Source organism: Barbatula barbatula (genome assembly GCF_947034865.1).
Source record: "Barbatula barbatula genome assembly, chromosome: 3".
Classification (NCBI taxonomy): domain Eukaryota; kingdom Metazoa; phylum Chordata; class Actinopteri; order Cypriniformes; family Nemacheilidae; genus Barbatula; species Barbatula barbatula.
Window position 1 is genome coordinate 4,843,536 of NC_136764.1, and position 16,374 is coordinate 4,859,909.

Genomic DNA, 16,374 nt, shown 5'->3' on the forward strand with positions numbered 1-16,374 from the left:
TGTTCCCTATCAAAACCTAGTTTAGATGCTGCGTTTCAAAAGCTATGGAAGAACGTCTTTGTTCGACTGGTTGTGAAGCACGTGTGTCAAACACAGACACCTGTGGCTGAACCTCACGGTAGAGCATTCTTTGCACAATGTCCCCTCTACTTCTCTCCGATTCATTCAGCTCCCCTGGGTCTGGACGCGATATCCACAAACGTAGCCCAGACCATATCTTTACGCAATTCCTCCTATAGCTCTGCTCTCGGGAGTCCTAGCGAGCCCCGGTACTTATAGGGTTTATGAGGCTGCCATTTCGGCTTGCCACGACCTGATTGATGGGGTTTCTGAGGGAAAACACCCTTTAGTCGCCCGCTTTATTCGTGGAGCGAGGCGGCTGATGCCTCCTTCTAGACAGACTGTTCCGTCATGGGACTTAGCAATAGTGCTCGAGAGTCTGGGATGCGCCCCTTTTGAACCTATGGAGTCAGCACCTATCAGGCTTCTGACCTTAAAAAGGTTTTTCTATTGGCAATCACCTCTCTTAAAAGAATTGGAGATTTGTAAGGGTTCTCGACCTCGCCGTCCTGTTTAATTTTTGCCCCTGGGATGGTCAAAGTTATTCAGCATCCTCACCCGAGTTATCTGCCTAAAGTTCCATTCTCCACAGTGCATCCGGTTGTTCTTGAGGCCTTCAGTCCTCTGCCGTTTACGATGTCGGAGCAGGAACGACTACACCTACTGTTTCCAGTAGGTACTCTTCAGAATTATACCCCGTGACTAGCCAGTGACATAAATCGGAGCAGCTTTTCATATGTTATGGGAGCCGCAACAAAGGGGGGGCTGCCAGCAGGCAAACAATGTCACATTGGGTGAGGGGTGCTATTGCTCTGGCCTATAAGGCCCACGGGCAAGCTTCACCTCTAGGTGTCAGAGCTCATTCAACAAGAAGGGTTTCATCTTCTATGGCCTTACCAAGAGGTGTACCCCTGCAGCAAGTGATAGGGAACGTTTCGGGTTACTTGGCTGTAACCCTGTTCCCTGAAAAAGCATGAACGAGATGCTGCGCCTCAATGCCGCACTGTAGGCGTGCCATTGGAACCTGAAGACGCATTCGTGCCATGTGTATTTATAACCTGTAGGTGCAAGTGTAATTAGCTAAATATTTGGCGTGTTTTGACACGCGTGCTTCACAACCGGTCGAACAAAGACGTTCTCCCATAGCGTTTGAAACACAGCAACTCGTTCCCATTTTGTCTGGGAACAGGGTTACAGCCAAGTCACCCGAGATGAACACTTTACTGACAGATACACACATTAATCCATGTGTTCACTGCATGGAAACAGATATTTCATTTTATTGTCAAATTACAGAAACACAGCAAATGGATCAGAGACCACAAAAAAAAGGAAGCACATGGATTCTGTTTTCCAGGTGTGTGTGAAAGTAATTTCTTCGCAAACATTTCTAAACTTTGCACTGTGTAACATTTTTTACAGTATTTTATTTTCAAAAAACTATTTTTTTTTAATTTTGCTTTAATTAACAATAATTGATTGTACATTCATGCCCAAAATCAAAGCTGTATGTTTAAGGGGCCTTTCATGGGATTTTTTTACTGTCAGTCGTACTGCAGCTTTACACAGATTACTGTTATTATTACTGATGATTCTGAAACATGTTTAGATGTTTAGTTTCAAACTGATTCATTGTAGTAAGAAGTCACGATCATATTGATTTTAAATAGATCTCAGTGTCTTATCAATGCTGATGTGTATTTGATGCTTTGAGAATCATTTGAGGGCAAAATATGAATTAAAAATAAAATTATTTTGTTTCTGTACATTTTTTTTTGTTTCTGTAGTTTTGTAGAAATGTGTTATAGATTTCATGAAATTGGGTTTATCCAATTTAGAAAAAGATTGTGTTCACGAAAATGAGCATTAAAACCTTTTCCTGCCCTCATAAGAAAACAAAATCATGTGTGTTTGAACAATGTTTTCAGGAGCTTGAGCACAAACTCATCTCTCTGATGAAGAAAGAGCTGAAGATCTTCAACAGTCTACTGAGTCCAGATTACCCATCATGCTCTGAGAGAGAAGAGGAGGATGATGAAGATCAGATCAGAGTCAGAGAGATGTTTCTGAAGATCACACTGAACGTCCTGAGGAAGATGAAGCAGACAGACCTCGCTGACAAACTACAGACCAGTAAGAGCTCTCAGTCATGTGACTATGACATCACTTTACCTTTAGACGAACAGACACAGTGTCTGTATTTACTGATGATTATTAGTGAAAATACATTTACAGTTAATAAATCAACAGAATAGAACCATGAAGCTTTTTGTGTTCATCTAATGTCATGATCATCAAAATCTTAAAACACTCTTAAGGTCAAATATAAGAACAAACTAGGCAAAAATATTCATTTGGTTTAATAATAGGAAATATATTTCTACATTATACATACAGTAGAATTTATTATTTTCCCAATCGCATACATGTATTTTTATTTATATTCCCTTTGTTTATCAGAATTCGCCCTTTTATACACGAAGAAACACAAATCCAGACTAAAAGAGAAATTCCAGAGAATGAATGAAGGAATCTCAAGTCAAGGAAGCTCAACACTTGTGAATGAGATCTACACAGAGCTGTACATCACAGAGGGAGGGAGTGAAGACATCAATAATGAACATGAGGTGAGACAGATTGAGACGGCATCCAGAAGATCAGAGACACAAGAAACACAAATCAAATGTAATGACATCTTTAAAGTCTCACCTGAACTAAACAAACCCATCAGAAGTGTGCTGACTAAAGGAGTCGCTGGAATTGGAAAAACAGTCTCTGTGCAGAAGTTCATTCTGGATTGGGCTGAAGAAAAAACAAATCAAGATCTTCACTTCATATTTCCACTTCCTTTCAGAGAACTGAATCTGATCAAACAGACAAATATCAGTCTGATGGATCTTCTTCATCAGTTCTTCACAGATACAACAGAACTGAGATCGACAGACTTTGATGATTATAAAGTTGTGTTTATCTTTGATGGTCTGGATGAGTGTCGTCTTCCTCTATATTTCTCAAAGAATCCGAGTTTGTTTGATGTCAGAGAATCAGCGTCAGTGGATGTGCTGCTGACAAACCTCATCAAGGGGAATCTGCTTCCTTCTGCTCTGATCTGGATCACCTCTCGACCAGCAGCAGCCAATCAGATTCCTCCTGAGTATGTTGATCTGATCACAGATGTACGAGGATTCAATGACCCTCAGAAGGACGAGTATTTCAGGAAGAGAATCAATGATGAGAGTCTGGCCAACAGAATCATCACACACATGAAATCATCCAGAAGTCTGTACATCATGTGTCACATCCCAGTCTTCTGCTGGATTTCAGCCACTGTTCTCCAGAGAATGTTGAGTGAAGCAGAGAGTCCAGCACAGATCCCCAAGACTCTCACTCAAGTGTTCACACACTTACTGATGTTTCAGATCAAACTGAAGAGTCAGAAGTATGATGGGAAATGTGAGGTAGATCTTCAGCAGGCTAGAAAGAGTCTTGAGTCTCTGGGAAAACTGGCTTTTCAACAGCTGGAGAAAGGGAACCTGATCTTCTATGAGGAGGATCTGAGAGAGTGTGACATTGATGTCAGAGAAGCGTCAGTGTACTCGGGAGTTTTTACTCAGATCTTCAGAGAGGAGTTTGGACTGAACCTGGGGAAGGTGTTCAGCTTTGTGCATCTGAGCGTTCAGGAGTTTCTCGCTGCTTTATTCAAGTTTCTGTCATTTCTTCAGAAAACATCAGGACCCTTCAGCAGATTGAGATCAAACGTGAGTGATTTACTGAAGAGTGAAGTGGACAAGGCCTTAAAGAGTGAGAACGGACACCTGGATCTTTACCTCAGATTTCTTCTGGGTCTCTCACTGGAGTCCAATCAGACAATCTTACGAGATCTGATGACACAGACAGGAAGAAGCTCTGACAGTAAAAAGGAAATAGTCGAGTACATTAAGATGAAGATCAGAAAGAATCTCTCTCCAGAGAAATCCATCAATCTGTTTCACTGTCTGAATGAACTCAATGATCATTCTCTAGTGCAGGAAGTACAAACATATGTGAACAGAGGAGATGAGTTTAGTCTTACTGGAGTCCGTCTCTCTCCTGCTCAGTGGTCGGCTCTGGTGTTTGTGTTACTGAACTCAGAAGAGAAGCTGGATGAGTTTAAACTGAGTAAATATGGTCGATCAGATAAATGTCTTCTGAGGCTTCTGCCAGTGATCAAAGCTTCAAGCACAGCTGAGTGAGTCATTTATAACGTGGCCGAGAAGTGCGAAACAAAACAACAAGTTGCAAGATGAGCCCTTTTTTAACTTTATTAACAAAATGTGGCTTTTGAACCTTTTATCAATGAATATGAGCTGCATCACATATGAATGTCCTTTCTCATAGTAACATTGAGCGTCCTGGATATCTTGATTGACAGGAGTTTTGTCCAATCAGCATTAGCTGTCCCATTCCAACAAAATACCTACCTTTCTGGTTTGACTGATTTGTCGTTGTTTTTTCTGACTTATCAAATTTCAAAACAAAATAGCAAGTCATAATCCACATTGACATTTCATTTGAGATTTGATATTGTTTTTTCAGATTTCTTTTTAGTTTTGCGATTTGCTTTTTTGTTTTGCACTTTCTGGCCACCGTACATTGAACTACATTTACACATGAACATTTAACAGTCCATATTACTGTCACGGTGATAAGTTAATGTCCTACATGTTCAGAGACATAAATAAAAAAATGAAGGAATTGTTCACTGCATCAATAGTTTGAGAGCTGCTCTCTTTAGGCTCATCTCTAATTATACTTTTAAAAAAGGCCAATGAACTTGGCGAATGGGACTGCACGTGAGTCCCCGCTACAGTACATGCGGGTATAAAGGGAAAATGGCTTTTTGTTCTTCAGAACCTGCAAGGCTTATGCTGAACAATCTTCGATTCTTCCTACTGGTGTTTTGGTAGTTGGTCCAAGGTGTCTGCAAAGAGCATATTTCTAAAATAGCAAATTCTCCTATAGCGTGCACATGTCGCCAGGCATGTCTCACCACTATTGGCTTGGGTGCGACCGATCGTCCTTGAGTCAGACAGGCACGATACCTGCGTCACATCTCTGGGTTCCCATCTCGCTGAAGTAGCGTTGGTGGATATGACATACACGCTCTGCCGCACATGTTGATCACAGTATTGCGGTCACGACTGGCTGTGTTCGCTTGGACACAGCCACAACATTGTCTGCTTCCTGCTCTACAGCGGCTGCTAAGCCATCTGCGGCAGCCAGTGGTGGTGGTGATATGCAGGTTCCCGTGGATGTAAATCCATCGCAGCCATTGCCGCGGACCGTATAGACCCCGTCATGCTCACCCATTGGCGTCGTCAGACTGTCCCATAGTGGAACCACACCACAGTGTGCTGAGGACAAGATTTTGGTTGCAACATCGGATGGCGACTTTCTGACATCAGATGCTAAGGAATCCCTGCAGCTCCTGCCTACCGGCGGTCGAGCCCAGGTTACCCGGGGCGACGTGAGCATCGGGCCGCAGTGCACTGCCTTCCCCGCAGCCTCACGGATGGACACGTCTGAATAAGGAACACCGGGAACCACATCCTGCCCAGGCGCCTAGTTCCTGGAAAGGCATGAGGAGCACGGAAACCTGGACGAGCGGTAGACGAGCTCGGTCGCCCTGACTTCCCTCGACTCCGGAGCAGCTAAGGGCTATGTTGGTACCCCAGGTAGAGCCTCTCGTTGTGATCACACGAATTGATGCCTTACTACACCACTGGATAGTTACGATATGCGGGGACGCTCACCTTAGATGCGCCTAGTCCGGTCAGTGTCGTTCCGCTGGAACTTGTGACATGGTGCAGTACCGTGCCATTTTCAATAGGAACCCTATTCTGTCAGTCTCGAAACAACATCGAGAGACCGTCAGAAAGGGAACGTCTTGGTTACGGATGTAAACTCGGTTCCCTGATGGAGGGAACGAGACATTGTGTCCGTCATGCCACAGGCGCTGGGCCGGACCGCTGCAGTGAACGAGAATGCTTCTAAACTTCCTCAGCCCAAAAAGGGGAATGATTAGGCACACCATGCTGTCCCATTCGCAAAATTCATTGGCCTTTTCAAAAGTATAATTTGAGATGATAGGTTCTCAAGTCAAACCCTATTCTGTCAGTCTTGATACACCGTCTAGTTCCCTCCATCAGGGGTTATATCTGTAACCAAGATTTTATCTTGTTATTTCTCTCTCAGTCTGAGTGTCTGCAATCTGACAGAGAAAAGTTGTTCATCACTGGCGTCAGTTCTCCGATCAAATTCCTCAAGTCTGACAGAACTGAACCTGAGTGACAATAATCTGCAGGATTCAGGAGTGAAGCTGCTCTCTGATGGACTGAAGAATACAAACTGTAAACTGAAGACATTACAGTAAGAAAATACACAAATACAGTGAAAAGTGTGTTTGTATCAAGTTCAGAAGTCCTTCTCAAAGTTCATGAGAATCATCTTCATATAATGTTGGTGATTATATAGACTCAACAGGGACTGACAGTCAATGACTCTTTCTGATTCTGATCATTATACAATAAGAAATAACCTTGAGACACTGTAACCTAACATACGTTTGGTGTAAATACAGCATTAACCATGAGACTGCAATTTTTTATCAAAGCCTATAAAAATGTATTTATTTTAAAAAATGACATTAAAATTAAAGATGATATTATTGTACAACATTCATGGAGTTCTCTAATTAAATGTTTTCTCTCTTCAGTCTGTCTGGTTGCAGTATTGGATCTGAAGGTTGTGTTGCTCTGACTTCATCTCTGAGATCAAACCCCTCACATCTGACACAACTGGATCTGAGCAGAAATAATCCAGAAGATTCAGGAGTGAAGCTGCTCTCTGATCTACTGAAGGATCCACACTGTCAACTACACAAACTACTGTGAGTTACTCATCACATTTTAATTTTGTTTATAAACTCACTATTTTTAATAATCACAAGTGACTGAAAAGTATTTTCGCTGTTACACTCTTGTTCTTGTGGAAAGTTGATGTAGTTACACTACTTGTATTATGTTTTCTCTTGGATAATCTCATTCTTCTTGTATTAATCTCATGTGTAAATCCCTCTGGATAAAAACATTTTCCCAATTAATAAATGTAGTTATATTACACAGAAAGTTACTCTACATTAAACAAAGTTAAACATGACATACTTTTGTTGTGTTGCTGGACGCACACACACATCATGTTTTACTAAAGTCCACTGTCACTCATAGAAGTTGTCTGTAATAAATTTACAGAACATGCTCTACAGTTTAGCTCTCCTGACATATACTTTGTAAACCAGAGTTGTGTTAGACCCAAGACTAAATGTTAAAGAGAGAACATAGTGTGTCCGGGTAATGATGTGCAGGCGAAAGTCATTGGTCTTTGATGACGGACAGGTGAGGGAGCGTGCTAAAAGGACACGCTTGGTGAAAAAACGTCCCGGTTACGTATGTAACCTCTGTTCCCTGATGGAGGGAACAAGACGTTGTGTCGAAGCCGACAGATGGGGTTCGCCCTTGAGAACCAATCGTCTCTGACTATTTTGAAAAGGCCAATGAAATTGGCGAATGAAATTTGCATGCCGGGCTCCGCCCCCGGATATCCGGGTATAAAAGGGGAGCCGGCGTGCTCATTCATTCACCTTTTGTGCTGAGGAGCCTGAGAGCATCTCGTGACTGCTGCAGCGGACGGCTATTGTCGTGGCAAGAAGGACACAACGTCTTGTTCCCTCCATCAGGGAACAGAGGTTACATACGTAACCGGGACGTTCCCTTTCTGTCGGTCTCTCGACGTTGTGTCGAAGCCGACAGATGGGGTTCCTATGGAAAACGCCACGGCACTAGCCGCGTCACAATCTCTAGCGAAGCGACGTTGACCGGCCTGGGCGAGCCACACGTGAGCGCTATCGCGAAATTTGTAACCTTCCAGTGGGCAGGCAGGGGCTCCCAGAGCTTTTGGCAAAGATGAGTAGCCCCTGCCCTCTGCCAACTCAGACGGCCCCATTGGCGAGGGCCATCCAGTCGTAGGGCTACTGGGTAAGCGCTGTTCCTTCAATGAGGACGTGCGCTACGGAGACCACTTCCCACCCTAGGGGGGAATACAGTGGAGACACCAACATGGTCTCACCAAATAGGGGAGAACTCATGGGAGGTATGTGCGGAATGCCGCAAGGTGGATGTCCACCTGGGGAGGTCATGGGTTGCCACGCGGGGAACCATCTCATGACGACATCTCAGACGGAACCACCCTAGTGGGGGGTTACTACGTGTGGGGCACTAGGTCCGGTTAGAGCTATATGTAATAACTCAGCTTGATACCCGGCCATAGGCGGCAGGGCTGCTCCGCCGAGCCCGCCGCCCTGAGTGCTATTGATGGATGGACGGACTGCCTATTCTTCACCCTTGGGGAAAGAAGGGAGGCAGCCCATAGCTTACTGGTCCACCTCAGAAGGGGAATGGCGCTATGCGCAGGCGTACGCCCCACGACTGCTGGTCTCACCTGCTGGCAAGACTCGAGCTGCCGACTCCCCACGGAGGTTGTAAGCCTCTGCGAGGTATAGCGTAGCCCAACCCGCAGCTCTACAGATGTCTGCCAGAGAGGCGCACTAAGCCGATGCCCACGAGGAGGTCACACCCCGAGCGGAGTGTACCGTCACTCAAATGGGCACGGGCTAGGATCGGCACGCCGTAGTGACGGCGTGTGCGACCCAGCGCTACAACTCTCCTCGGATACAGCACTCCCGTTGCTGACCTCCATCACAGACAAGAGCTGCTCAGGGCCTTGAAGCCCTCAGTGTGGTTCGAGTAGAGGCGCAATGCGCTTACTGGACACCCCACGTACAGGTTGGGTCTTTCTCCCGGTGTGGGAGCGCCTGCAAGTTCACCACCTAGTCCCAAAGGGGGGCGGCGGAACTTTGGGCACGTAAGTCGGCCGGGGTCTCAGGATCACGTGAGAGTCACCGGGCCTGAAATTTGGCAATCGGTGGACACGGAATGCTTGCAGGTGCCTCACCCTCTGGATGGACTCGAGCCCCAGCAGGAGAGCCAACCCCCCTCGCAGAACGAGGAAGGGGCTCTCGGCAGGGCCCGAAAAAAGGGGACCCAAAGGTCCACCTTAAGGTCCCAAGAGGGTACGGGGCGCGGACGAGGCCTTAGCCCCTCGCGCCCTAGAGGAACCTAATAATCAGGTCATGCCGCCCCAGAGGCTCACCAGCAACTGGTACGTGATAACCGCGACAGCGGGTACCCACGTTCCAATGTGGAAGGGGAGATTACTCCCCAGCCTCTCCTGCAATAGGACAGCACGTTCCTGAGCGAGCAATTCCGCGGGTCTTCTCCTCGAGAAGAGCACCAGGACGAGAAGGGGCGCCACTTAAAGGCATCCAGCCTTGTGGGCATGGCCCTTGCCTGAGTGACAGTCTCCACCACTGAGGGGGGGTAGGTCATCCAGGAACTCCTCGTCCCATCCAGGAGCCAGACCCAGAGGTCCGGCTCGAACGCCACAACGTGTCCATCCCCTGCGAGTAGGCCCTTCGCCAGGGGATTTGGCCAGGGGGAGTTGTCGTCAGGAGTATTAGCTCCGAGGACCAAGTGTAGTTGGGCCCGTAAGGCGCAACTAGCAGCACTTGATACTCCCTTCCCAGACCTTGCACAGGACCTGCGCAATGAAGCTCACTGGGGGGAAGCGTAGTTCCGCTTGTCCCGCGGCCAACTGCGCGCTAGGGCCTCCGTGTCGAGGGGGGAGCCTCGACCAGGGAGTGCCCAGCGGCACTGGGGGGTGTTCAGGGAGGCAACAGGTCCACCTGTGCCCGCCCAAACCACACCCAAGCCGGCCGCAGTGGTGGAGTCGTCACTTCGCACGAGGTGTCAACTGACGAGAGAGCGCTTGGCTGTCTGGTTCAGGACACCCGGTGGCGTGTGACCTGCAGGGGCCTTGCCACCTGCTGTCTCCACCAGGGGTGGAGTCATCACTTCCCACGGGGTGTCAACTGACGAGAGAGCGCTTGGCTGTCTGGTTCAGGACACCCGGTGGGCATGTGACCTGCAGGGGCTTTGCCACCTGCTGTCTCCACGGGAGGAGGCGTTTTGGGCGAGTTGCGATGACTGCAGCGAGCGAGTGCCACCCTGAGGTTTAGTACGCTACGCCGGTCGTGCTGTCCGGGCCAGTATGCTGGCTCTGCACGAGAGGCCGGAGCCTCATCAGTGCAAGCAGGACAGCTAGCAACTTGAAGGCAGTGATCTGCCAACGCAGGCGGGGGCCCGTCCAGCGACCCGACACTGCGCGCCCATTGCACACCGCACCCGCACCCCGTAGGGAGGCGTCTGTCGTTCCACGACCGGCCTCAAGACCTGCTCGGGGTTAGGATGCGACGGCAGCAGGTGTAATGACGATACGCCTACTGCCGGTGCGCCACGCTCTCCAGGGAACTCATCTCTGTAGTCAGTGCTGTCGCGGTCCCATGTGCGTCAACCCGAGGGGGACAGGCCACCCCCGAGGACACCATGCCCAGGAGCCTCTGAAACTGATTTCAGGGGACCGCTGGCTGCTGCCTGAAAGTTCAAGCAGCTCAGCACTGACTGTGCGTGCTCGTGAGCGAGCACGCCGTCATGGAGACAGTGTTGAGTTCTCTACCAGGAAAAGGGGGAGCTCCGCGCCAGGGAGAGCTGCTCTCTTTTTCCCGGCTGACCCGTTTACTGACATGCCAGCCCCTCGACAGTGCCGAGGGAACTGTACATGAGAGTATGCGGTCAGTTGTCATGAACCACTCCTGGCGTCTGACAGACACCAGGACGCGCTTCTGCGCCTCCCGAACGGCACCCTTGCAAGGTGCTGCTCAAGGTATGCAGCGACCCCTGGTTTTGGGGATGATGAAGTGCGGCTGTCGAAGCCACTGGACATCTCGGCCGAGGGGACGGTTCGATCGCCTTCGCCAGAGGGGTGGCAGCCCCGGCCTGGAGCACAGGAACATCCCTGCCTCTGCTGAGGTAAGAGGATGCCTGAAGTCCGGCGGAGGTCTGGCGAGCTGGATCGAATGCCGAGACGGACCACACTCCCAGCCACCGTGATGGTTTGAAATGCTAACCAAGCACCCAGAGACCTCACAGGGGGGGCTGCGATCTACTTCATCAACCCGCGGGGGTTGGTTCAATGACTAGCAGTGCTGTTCTCCCCGGGGGGAACGGCTCCGCTAAATCACCTGCCAGGCGATGGCGCAGCTCGACGCACCGTCGAAGCGAGAGTGCTGAGGGCTGCTTTATACTCGTCATTGCGTGCCGCCACGACGCAACGTCGAGTTGCCGAACACCATCTTTCAGAGGGTGAGAGCGGCTGCAAGTGGGACCCAGAGAGAGACCTCTCCTTGTGAGAAGGCGGGCACTAGGCCCCCGAAGGGGCCCAGAAGGTGTTTGGGACGCGGCAGGGACCGCCCCAGTCCGACCATCCAGCAACCCAGGCTGGGTCGGGCCCGATGGTTCAATCTCTCTAGGTGGTCCTTCTCTTGACGTCCTCCTCCGGGGGGCCACCTGCGGGGGCACCAGAACCGGAGTCGACGCTGGAGAAGGCCAGGGCTGCTGGGGGCAGACCACGCGCGAGACCTCGACGGCCGAAAGGCGGCCGGGTCACAGCAGGCCGGTCTGTTTCTACACTGTCAAAAGGCTGCTGGAGCAGTCCTTGACAGCGCCACCAATCAGCCGACCTTGCGAGAGGGGAGTCGGGAAAGTGGCCTTTCTCGACATCGCCCCCCTGCGCAAGATTGGGTCCGAGGCATCTTTCCGGGCCACTGATGTGGACATCGTCCGACCCAGCCTGCGCTGCCACCGCGGTCCCCGGAGGGCCAGTCGGCGGCGGCACTACTTGGGTCGGTCTTACCCCGTGGGGCTCTCTTTAGCGCCCTGGCCTGCAGGAAGGCCATGCGTAAGAGTGGAGGCAGCTTGGTCCACGGCACTGCCAGCCTCAACACCAGAGATGTTGAGACCTTACATGCCCTGGACGGTGAGTCTAGGTCAAGCCCCCCAGGTGGCCGCCGTCTGCGGATACCCGCGACTGCATGCTCCACCCAGGGTGCATTGACATAGTCCCTAGCTGCCTCCCCGCCCCGAGGGAAGAGAGGGCGATAGAGTCAGCTAGACGGAAGCGCGCCGAAGGGGACGCTCCAGGTCTTACTGAACTCCTTATGCAGCTCGGTAAAACTTGGCACTTGAGCCGGGCCCAATGTGCGAGTACCCAGCCGCGAGCACCAGGGCTGCACCGCAACCCGACGCTCACGGCGGTCCGAGCGAGCATGGCTGACATCTTGACGTCTGCTCTCACCTGTGCTCGACCTCCCGAGGGAGGGAGCTTCAGGGAATCGCCAGAGTCTGATGCCAGCAGGTCGCGCTCCGATGTTGCAAGAGACACCTCATCTCCACGGCTCGTGTCCGAGCGCGTGGCTGAGGAATAAGATGGCTTAGGACCATCCTTGGGGACCTGCTAAACAAGCGAGACGGGGCGCGAGCGGTCCGCGAGCCGACCGGCTGACGGATTAACGCTCACGATAATCCCCACATCACCCTCGCTGCTCGCCGCCGCTGACGGCAGGGCCGTAGCCGCTGCGGTCACAGAACGGGAAGCAAACGAGGTGGTGGCTTGCTCTTGACAGAACGTAGCCAACGTGACGCAACGTCTGAATAGCCGTCCGCCCGCAGTGACGCAACGTCTGACTAGCCATCCGCGCGCAGTGACGCAACGTCTGAATAGCCATCCGCGCGCCGTGCGGGCAGGACGAATCCACGAGGCTGCCACAGTGATCGGACCCCCGAACACTTGCGGCAACCACCGTGTCCGTCCCCGTCCTCGATGAGTGTACTGCACCCAAGAGATCAGCGGGCAATGCCACGCTGAGGAAATTGCTCTTTTAGAAAAATACCTCAGGAACTGCCAGGACGCCCAGGGGAATCTCCGCTGCACCGCGTCGTAGAAATCGGCAATTCGAAGAATGTCATCAGATGCGAAGGCTCCGAAGAACAAAAGGTGAATGAATGAGCACGCCGGCTCCCCTTTTATACCCGGATATCCGGGGGCGGAGCCCGGCATGCAAATTTCATTCGCCAATTTCATTGGCCTTTTCAAAATAGTCAGAGACGATTGGTTCTCAAGGGCGAACCCCATCTGTCGGCTTCGACACAACGTCGAGAGACCGACAGAAAGGGAACAGGGAAAACACGGACTAGGGAAAACAGGAATGTTACAGTGTCAAGCTTTCATTGAAAATTAATGAGATCCACTGGTTTTTATTGTAGGTGTATCACTAACATTGTAACTGTCATCTTGTTATTTCTCTCTCAGTCTGAGTGACTGTGATCTGACAGAGAAAAGTTGTTCATCACTGGCATCAGTTCTCAGTTCAAACTCCTCAAGTCTGACAGAACTGAACCTCAATCAAAACAATCTGCAGGATTCAGGAGTGAAGCTGCTCTCTGATGGACTGAAGAATACAAACTGTAAACTGAAGACACTAAAGTAAGAAAATCCTTAAACCAATAATGTTAAATGTTATGTTTTTATTATGTAAATGAAGGAAAGGTCGGCTGGTCGAGCGCAGGTCGAATCCGACGCAGAGATGTCAGCCATGTTGGACCGACGTGAGCATCTGCCTGACACCTTCCATTGCCCACATGGGTACTCCCTAACCGAGGCCTCTTCGGTACTGTGCAGAGCCAGGGAAGAAAAGCATGTTCGCACGGTTGGCCCAACCAGACTTGGTTCTCGGAGTTCATGCTCTGACGGCCACTCCCCCATGCCAGAGGAAAGGGAAGCTTTAGCACCCGAGACCAGACCTTTGGAACATCCATGTCTGGCCCTTGGACGGGGCGAGGAGATCCGGAGTGACCTGTCTCCCACGTTCGTGAGCACGGTCACTTGGGTAAGAGCACCAACCACTAGGCAACTGTCGCTATAAGTGGCGCCTCTTCTTGCCCTGCTGTGCTTCCCGCAGCACAGAGTGCTCCGGTCTGTGTCTGCCCAAGAACTTACATGAAAGGGGACAGCAAGACACAGACCCAATCAGCAGATCCCTAAGGGCCACGCAGAATGCTAATCCCCCCATCCGTGCTCTTTACCCTCCTGGGACTTTAACGTAGTCCTGGTGGACATGCGTAAGGCCCCATTCGAAGCCCCCGGAAAACTCTTTCTTTTTCTCTAATCTTGAAGATGCTTCTTCTGTCGGCGTTCAACTCCATTGGGAGGTTAGGGGATCAGCACGCACTCTCCCTGTTCAGCCGGTGCCTAGAGTTGTGGGTACCCCAACGGGTGCTAGACCCCTGCTTGGCCACATGCCCAGGGTCCCCACCACTTCCTTCTGGGACCAGGTGGGGCACTTGTAGGCGTTCCCCCTGGGAGGAAGTCCCAACCCTCTACCTGTCGTGTCCAGTACGTGCCCTGCGCCTCTACTCGGAGCAAACACAGAGCTCCAGCACTCTGAGCAGCTCTTTGTCTGTGTTAGGGGACAGCAAGGAGGCTTTCTAGGAACAGAGACTGGCGCACTGGATCTTACACCATCACTTGGATTACCGTTCTCAGTCCCTTCCCACTACAGTGATGCTCAATCCACCAGGGTGTAGCCTCCTCCTGGGCACTGGCTCAGAGTGCTGCTCTGGCAGACATCTACAGAGCTGCAGATTGGGCTGTGTCCTGTTTTTCTCACGGGTGGCAAACAGTGTCGGACCATGTCATGAGCGAGACCGATGGCGGCTGGGCATACACCTGCGAACCACCTTCTCCCCTCTTCAGGCGAGTAAGCGCGTCTATCCACCCTCCCTATTTCCTCCACTGGACGAAGTATAGCCATTCCATCCATAAATAAGCACTTCAGGTTTTTGAGACCGGCAGAGCAGCTCGTATTCAAGCCCCATATATGTGAATTTCCCTCACCAGGTGAACCCTTGTATGTTCAGTTCAGTTAATCTTTATTCATTTCCCGAAGGCAATTTGGTTGCAACAAGTATTCACATAAACAACAACAACAAAAACACAATACAAAAAAACGAACAAAAAAATCTATTTCCTTCCAAGAAAGATCTTACCTTACCCTACTCCATGTATGCTCATTTGCTCATTATGAAGAGATTTCCTCCTAGGGTTTAAATCAATAATCATCTCCTTAGTTTTAGAAACATTAAGTTTTAAGAAAGCATTCTGTCACCACATAATAAAATCATCAACCACAGGACCATATATAGAGTCTTCCTCACTCATTAAACTAAAGATAAGCGAATCATCAGCAAATTTATAATATGCCTATATCTATAACTACTCTTACAGTCATTTGTGTACAAGATAAATAATAAAGGTGAAAGGACAGATCCTTGAGGAGACCCAGTAGATGACCCCAGCCATTCGGAAAAGTAATGTACCCCCTATTTTATCAGGCCCAGGTGCCCTCCGGATTTTACACGGTTTAAAAATTGATATCACATCCCTCACATAAAAAAACACAATCATCCATCCTGTTTCTTTTACATTCATCTTTGCAGCCATCAATTTCCTCTTTAAAATCATCAGCATCGATTCTTAGATAAAAGTTATTAAAATCCTGTTACAGAACTGCGTCTGAACTGAAACCATTTTAAACTAATTCTGTTTTTACTTTTCCGTGTTTGCTGACCTGTTATTGAATACATCCCCTCCCAAGCAGAGCCAAAATTTCCTGTTTTAAAATTTTCTTCAAGACCTTCCCTGTAAGCTGATTTAGCCCTCTTAATTTCCCACTTAATTTCTTTTTTTAGCCTAAAACATCCAATGATTTTGTGACCCATGGTTTACTGTTTGGGAATTTCTAAAACAATTTCACAGGTATTAACATATCCTCACAAAACTTCACATAACTACAAATAACATATGTTAGTCCATCAATGACCAAACCAGAGTCCATAAAAACAGACCAATCTGTACATTCCATACACCCTTGTAAACAGAGGTTAGCTTCTTCAGACCAGTCCTTCATCTTAACTACCTGTGCCTTTTCGCGTTTCAGAACAGTCTAATATGTAGGAACAAGTAATACTGTGTTGTGATCAGAATTTCCCACAGGTGGTTTTCCAAATGATTTGTAAGCTCCTTTTATCGATACATAACACAAGTCCAAAATTGTATCCTTACGTGTTGCGCAAATTACATAATGGTTGAAGTGTCCCAATGATTTCCAATGCACAGTTATTAAAATCTCCCAGGTGCATCAGGAGATACGGTTTGCAATTCATACACCACGCGTTTAATCTCACTTGCCGCATTGTCTTCGTTTGC

At 49.2% G+C, this 16,374-nt stretch overlaps 1 protein-coding gene across 1 annotated transcript in view; it reads left to right on the forward strand.

Annotated features, from left to right (window-relative positions):
• LOC306891749 (uncharacterized protein) overlaps window positions 1-16,374 on the forward strand; it is a 29,198-nt gene that overhangs the window by 978 nt on the left and 11,846 nt on the right. The window contains exons 4-9 of the mRNA XM_079452247.1: window positions 1,357-1,417; window positions 1,989-2,193; window positions 2,521-4,288; window positions 6,295-6,468; window positions 6,815-6,988; window positions 13,420-13,593. Coding sequence (XP_079308373.1) covers window positions 1,357-1,417; window positions 1,989-2,193; window positions 2,521-4,288; window positions 6,295-6,468; window positions 6,815-6,988; window positions 13,420-13,593 — 2,556 coding nt within the window. The remainder of the gene's footprint in view (window positions 1-1,356; window positions 1,418-1,988; window positions 2,194-2,520; window positions 4,289-6,294; window positions 6,469-6,814; window positions 6,989-13,419; window positions 13,594-16,374) is intronic.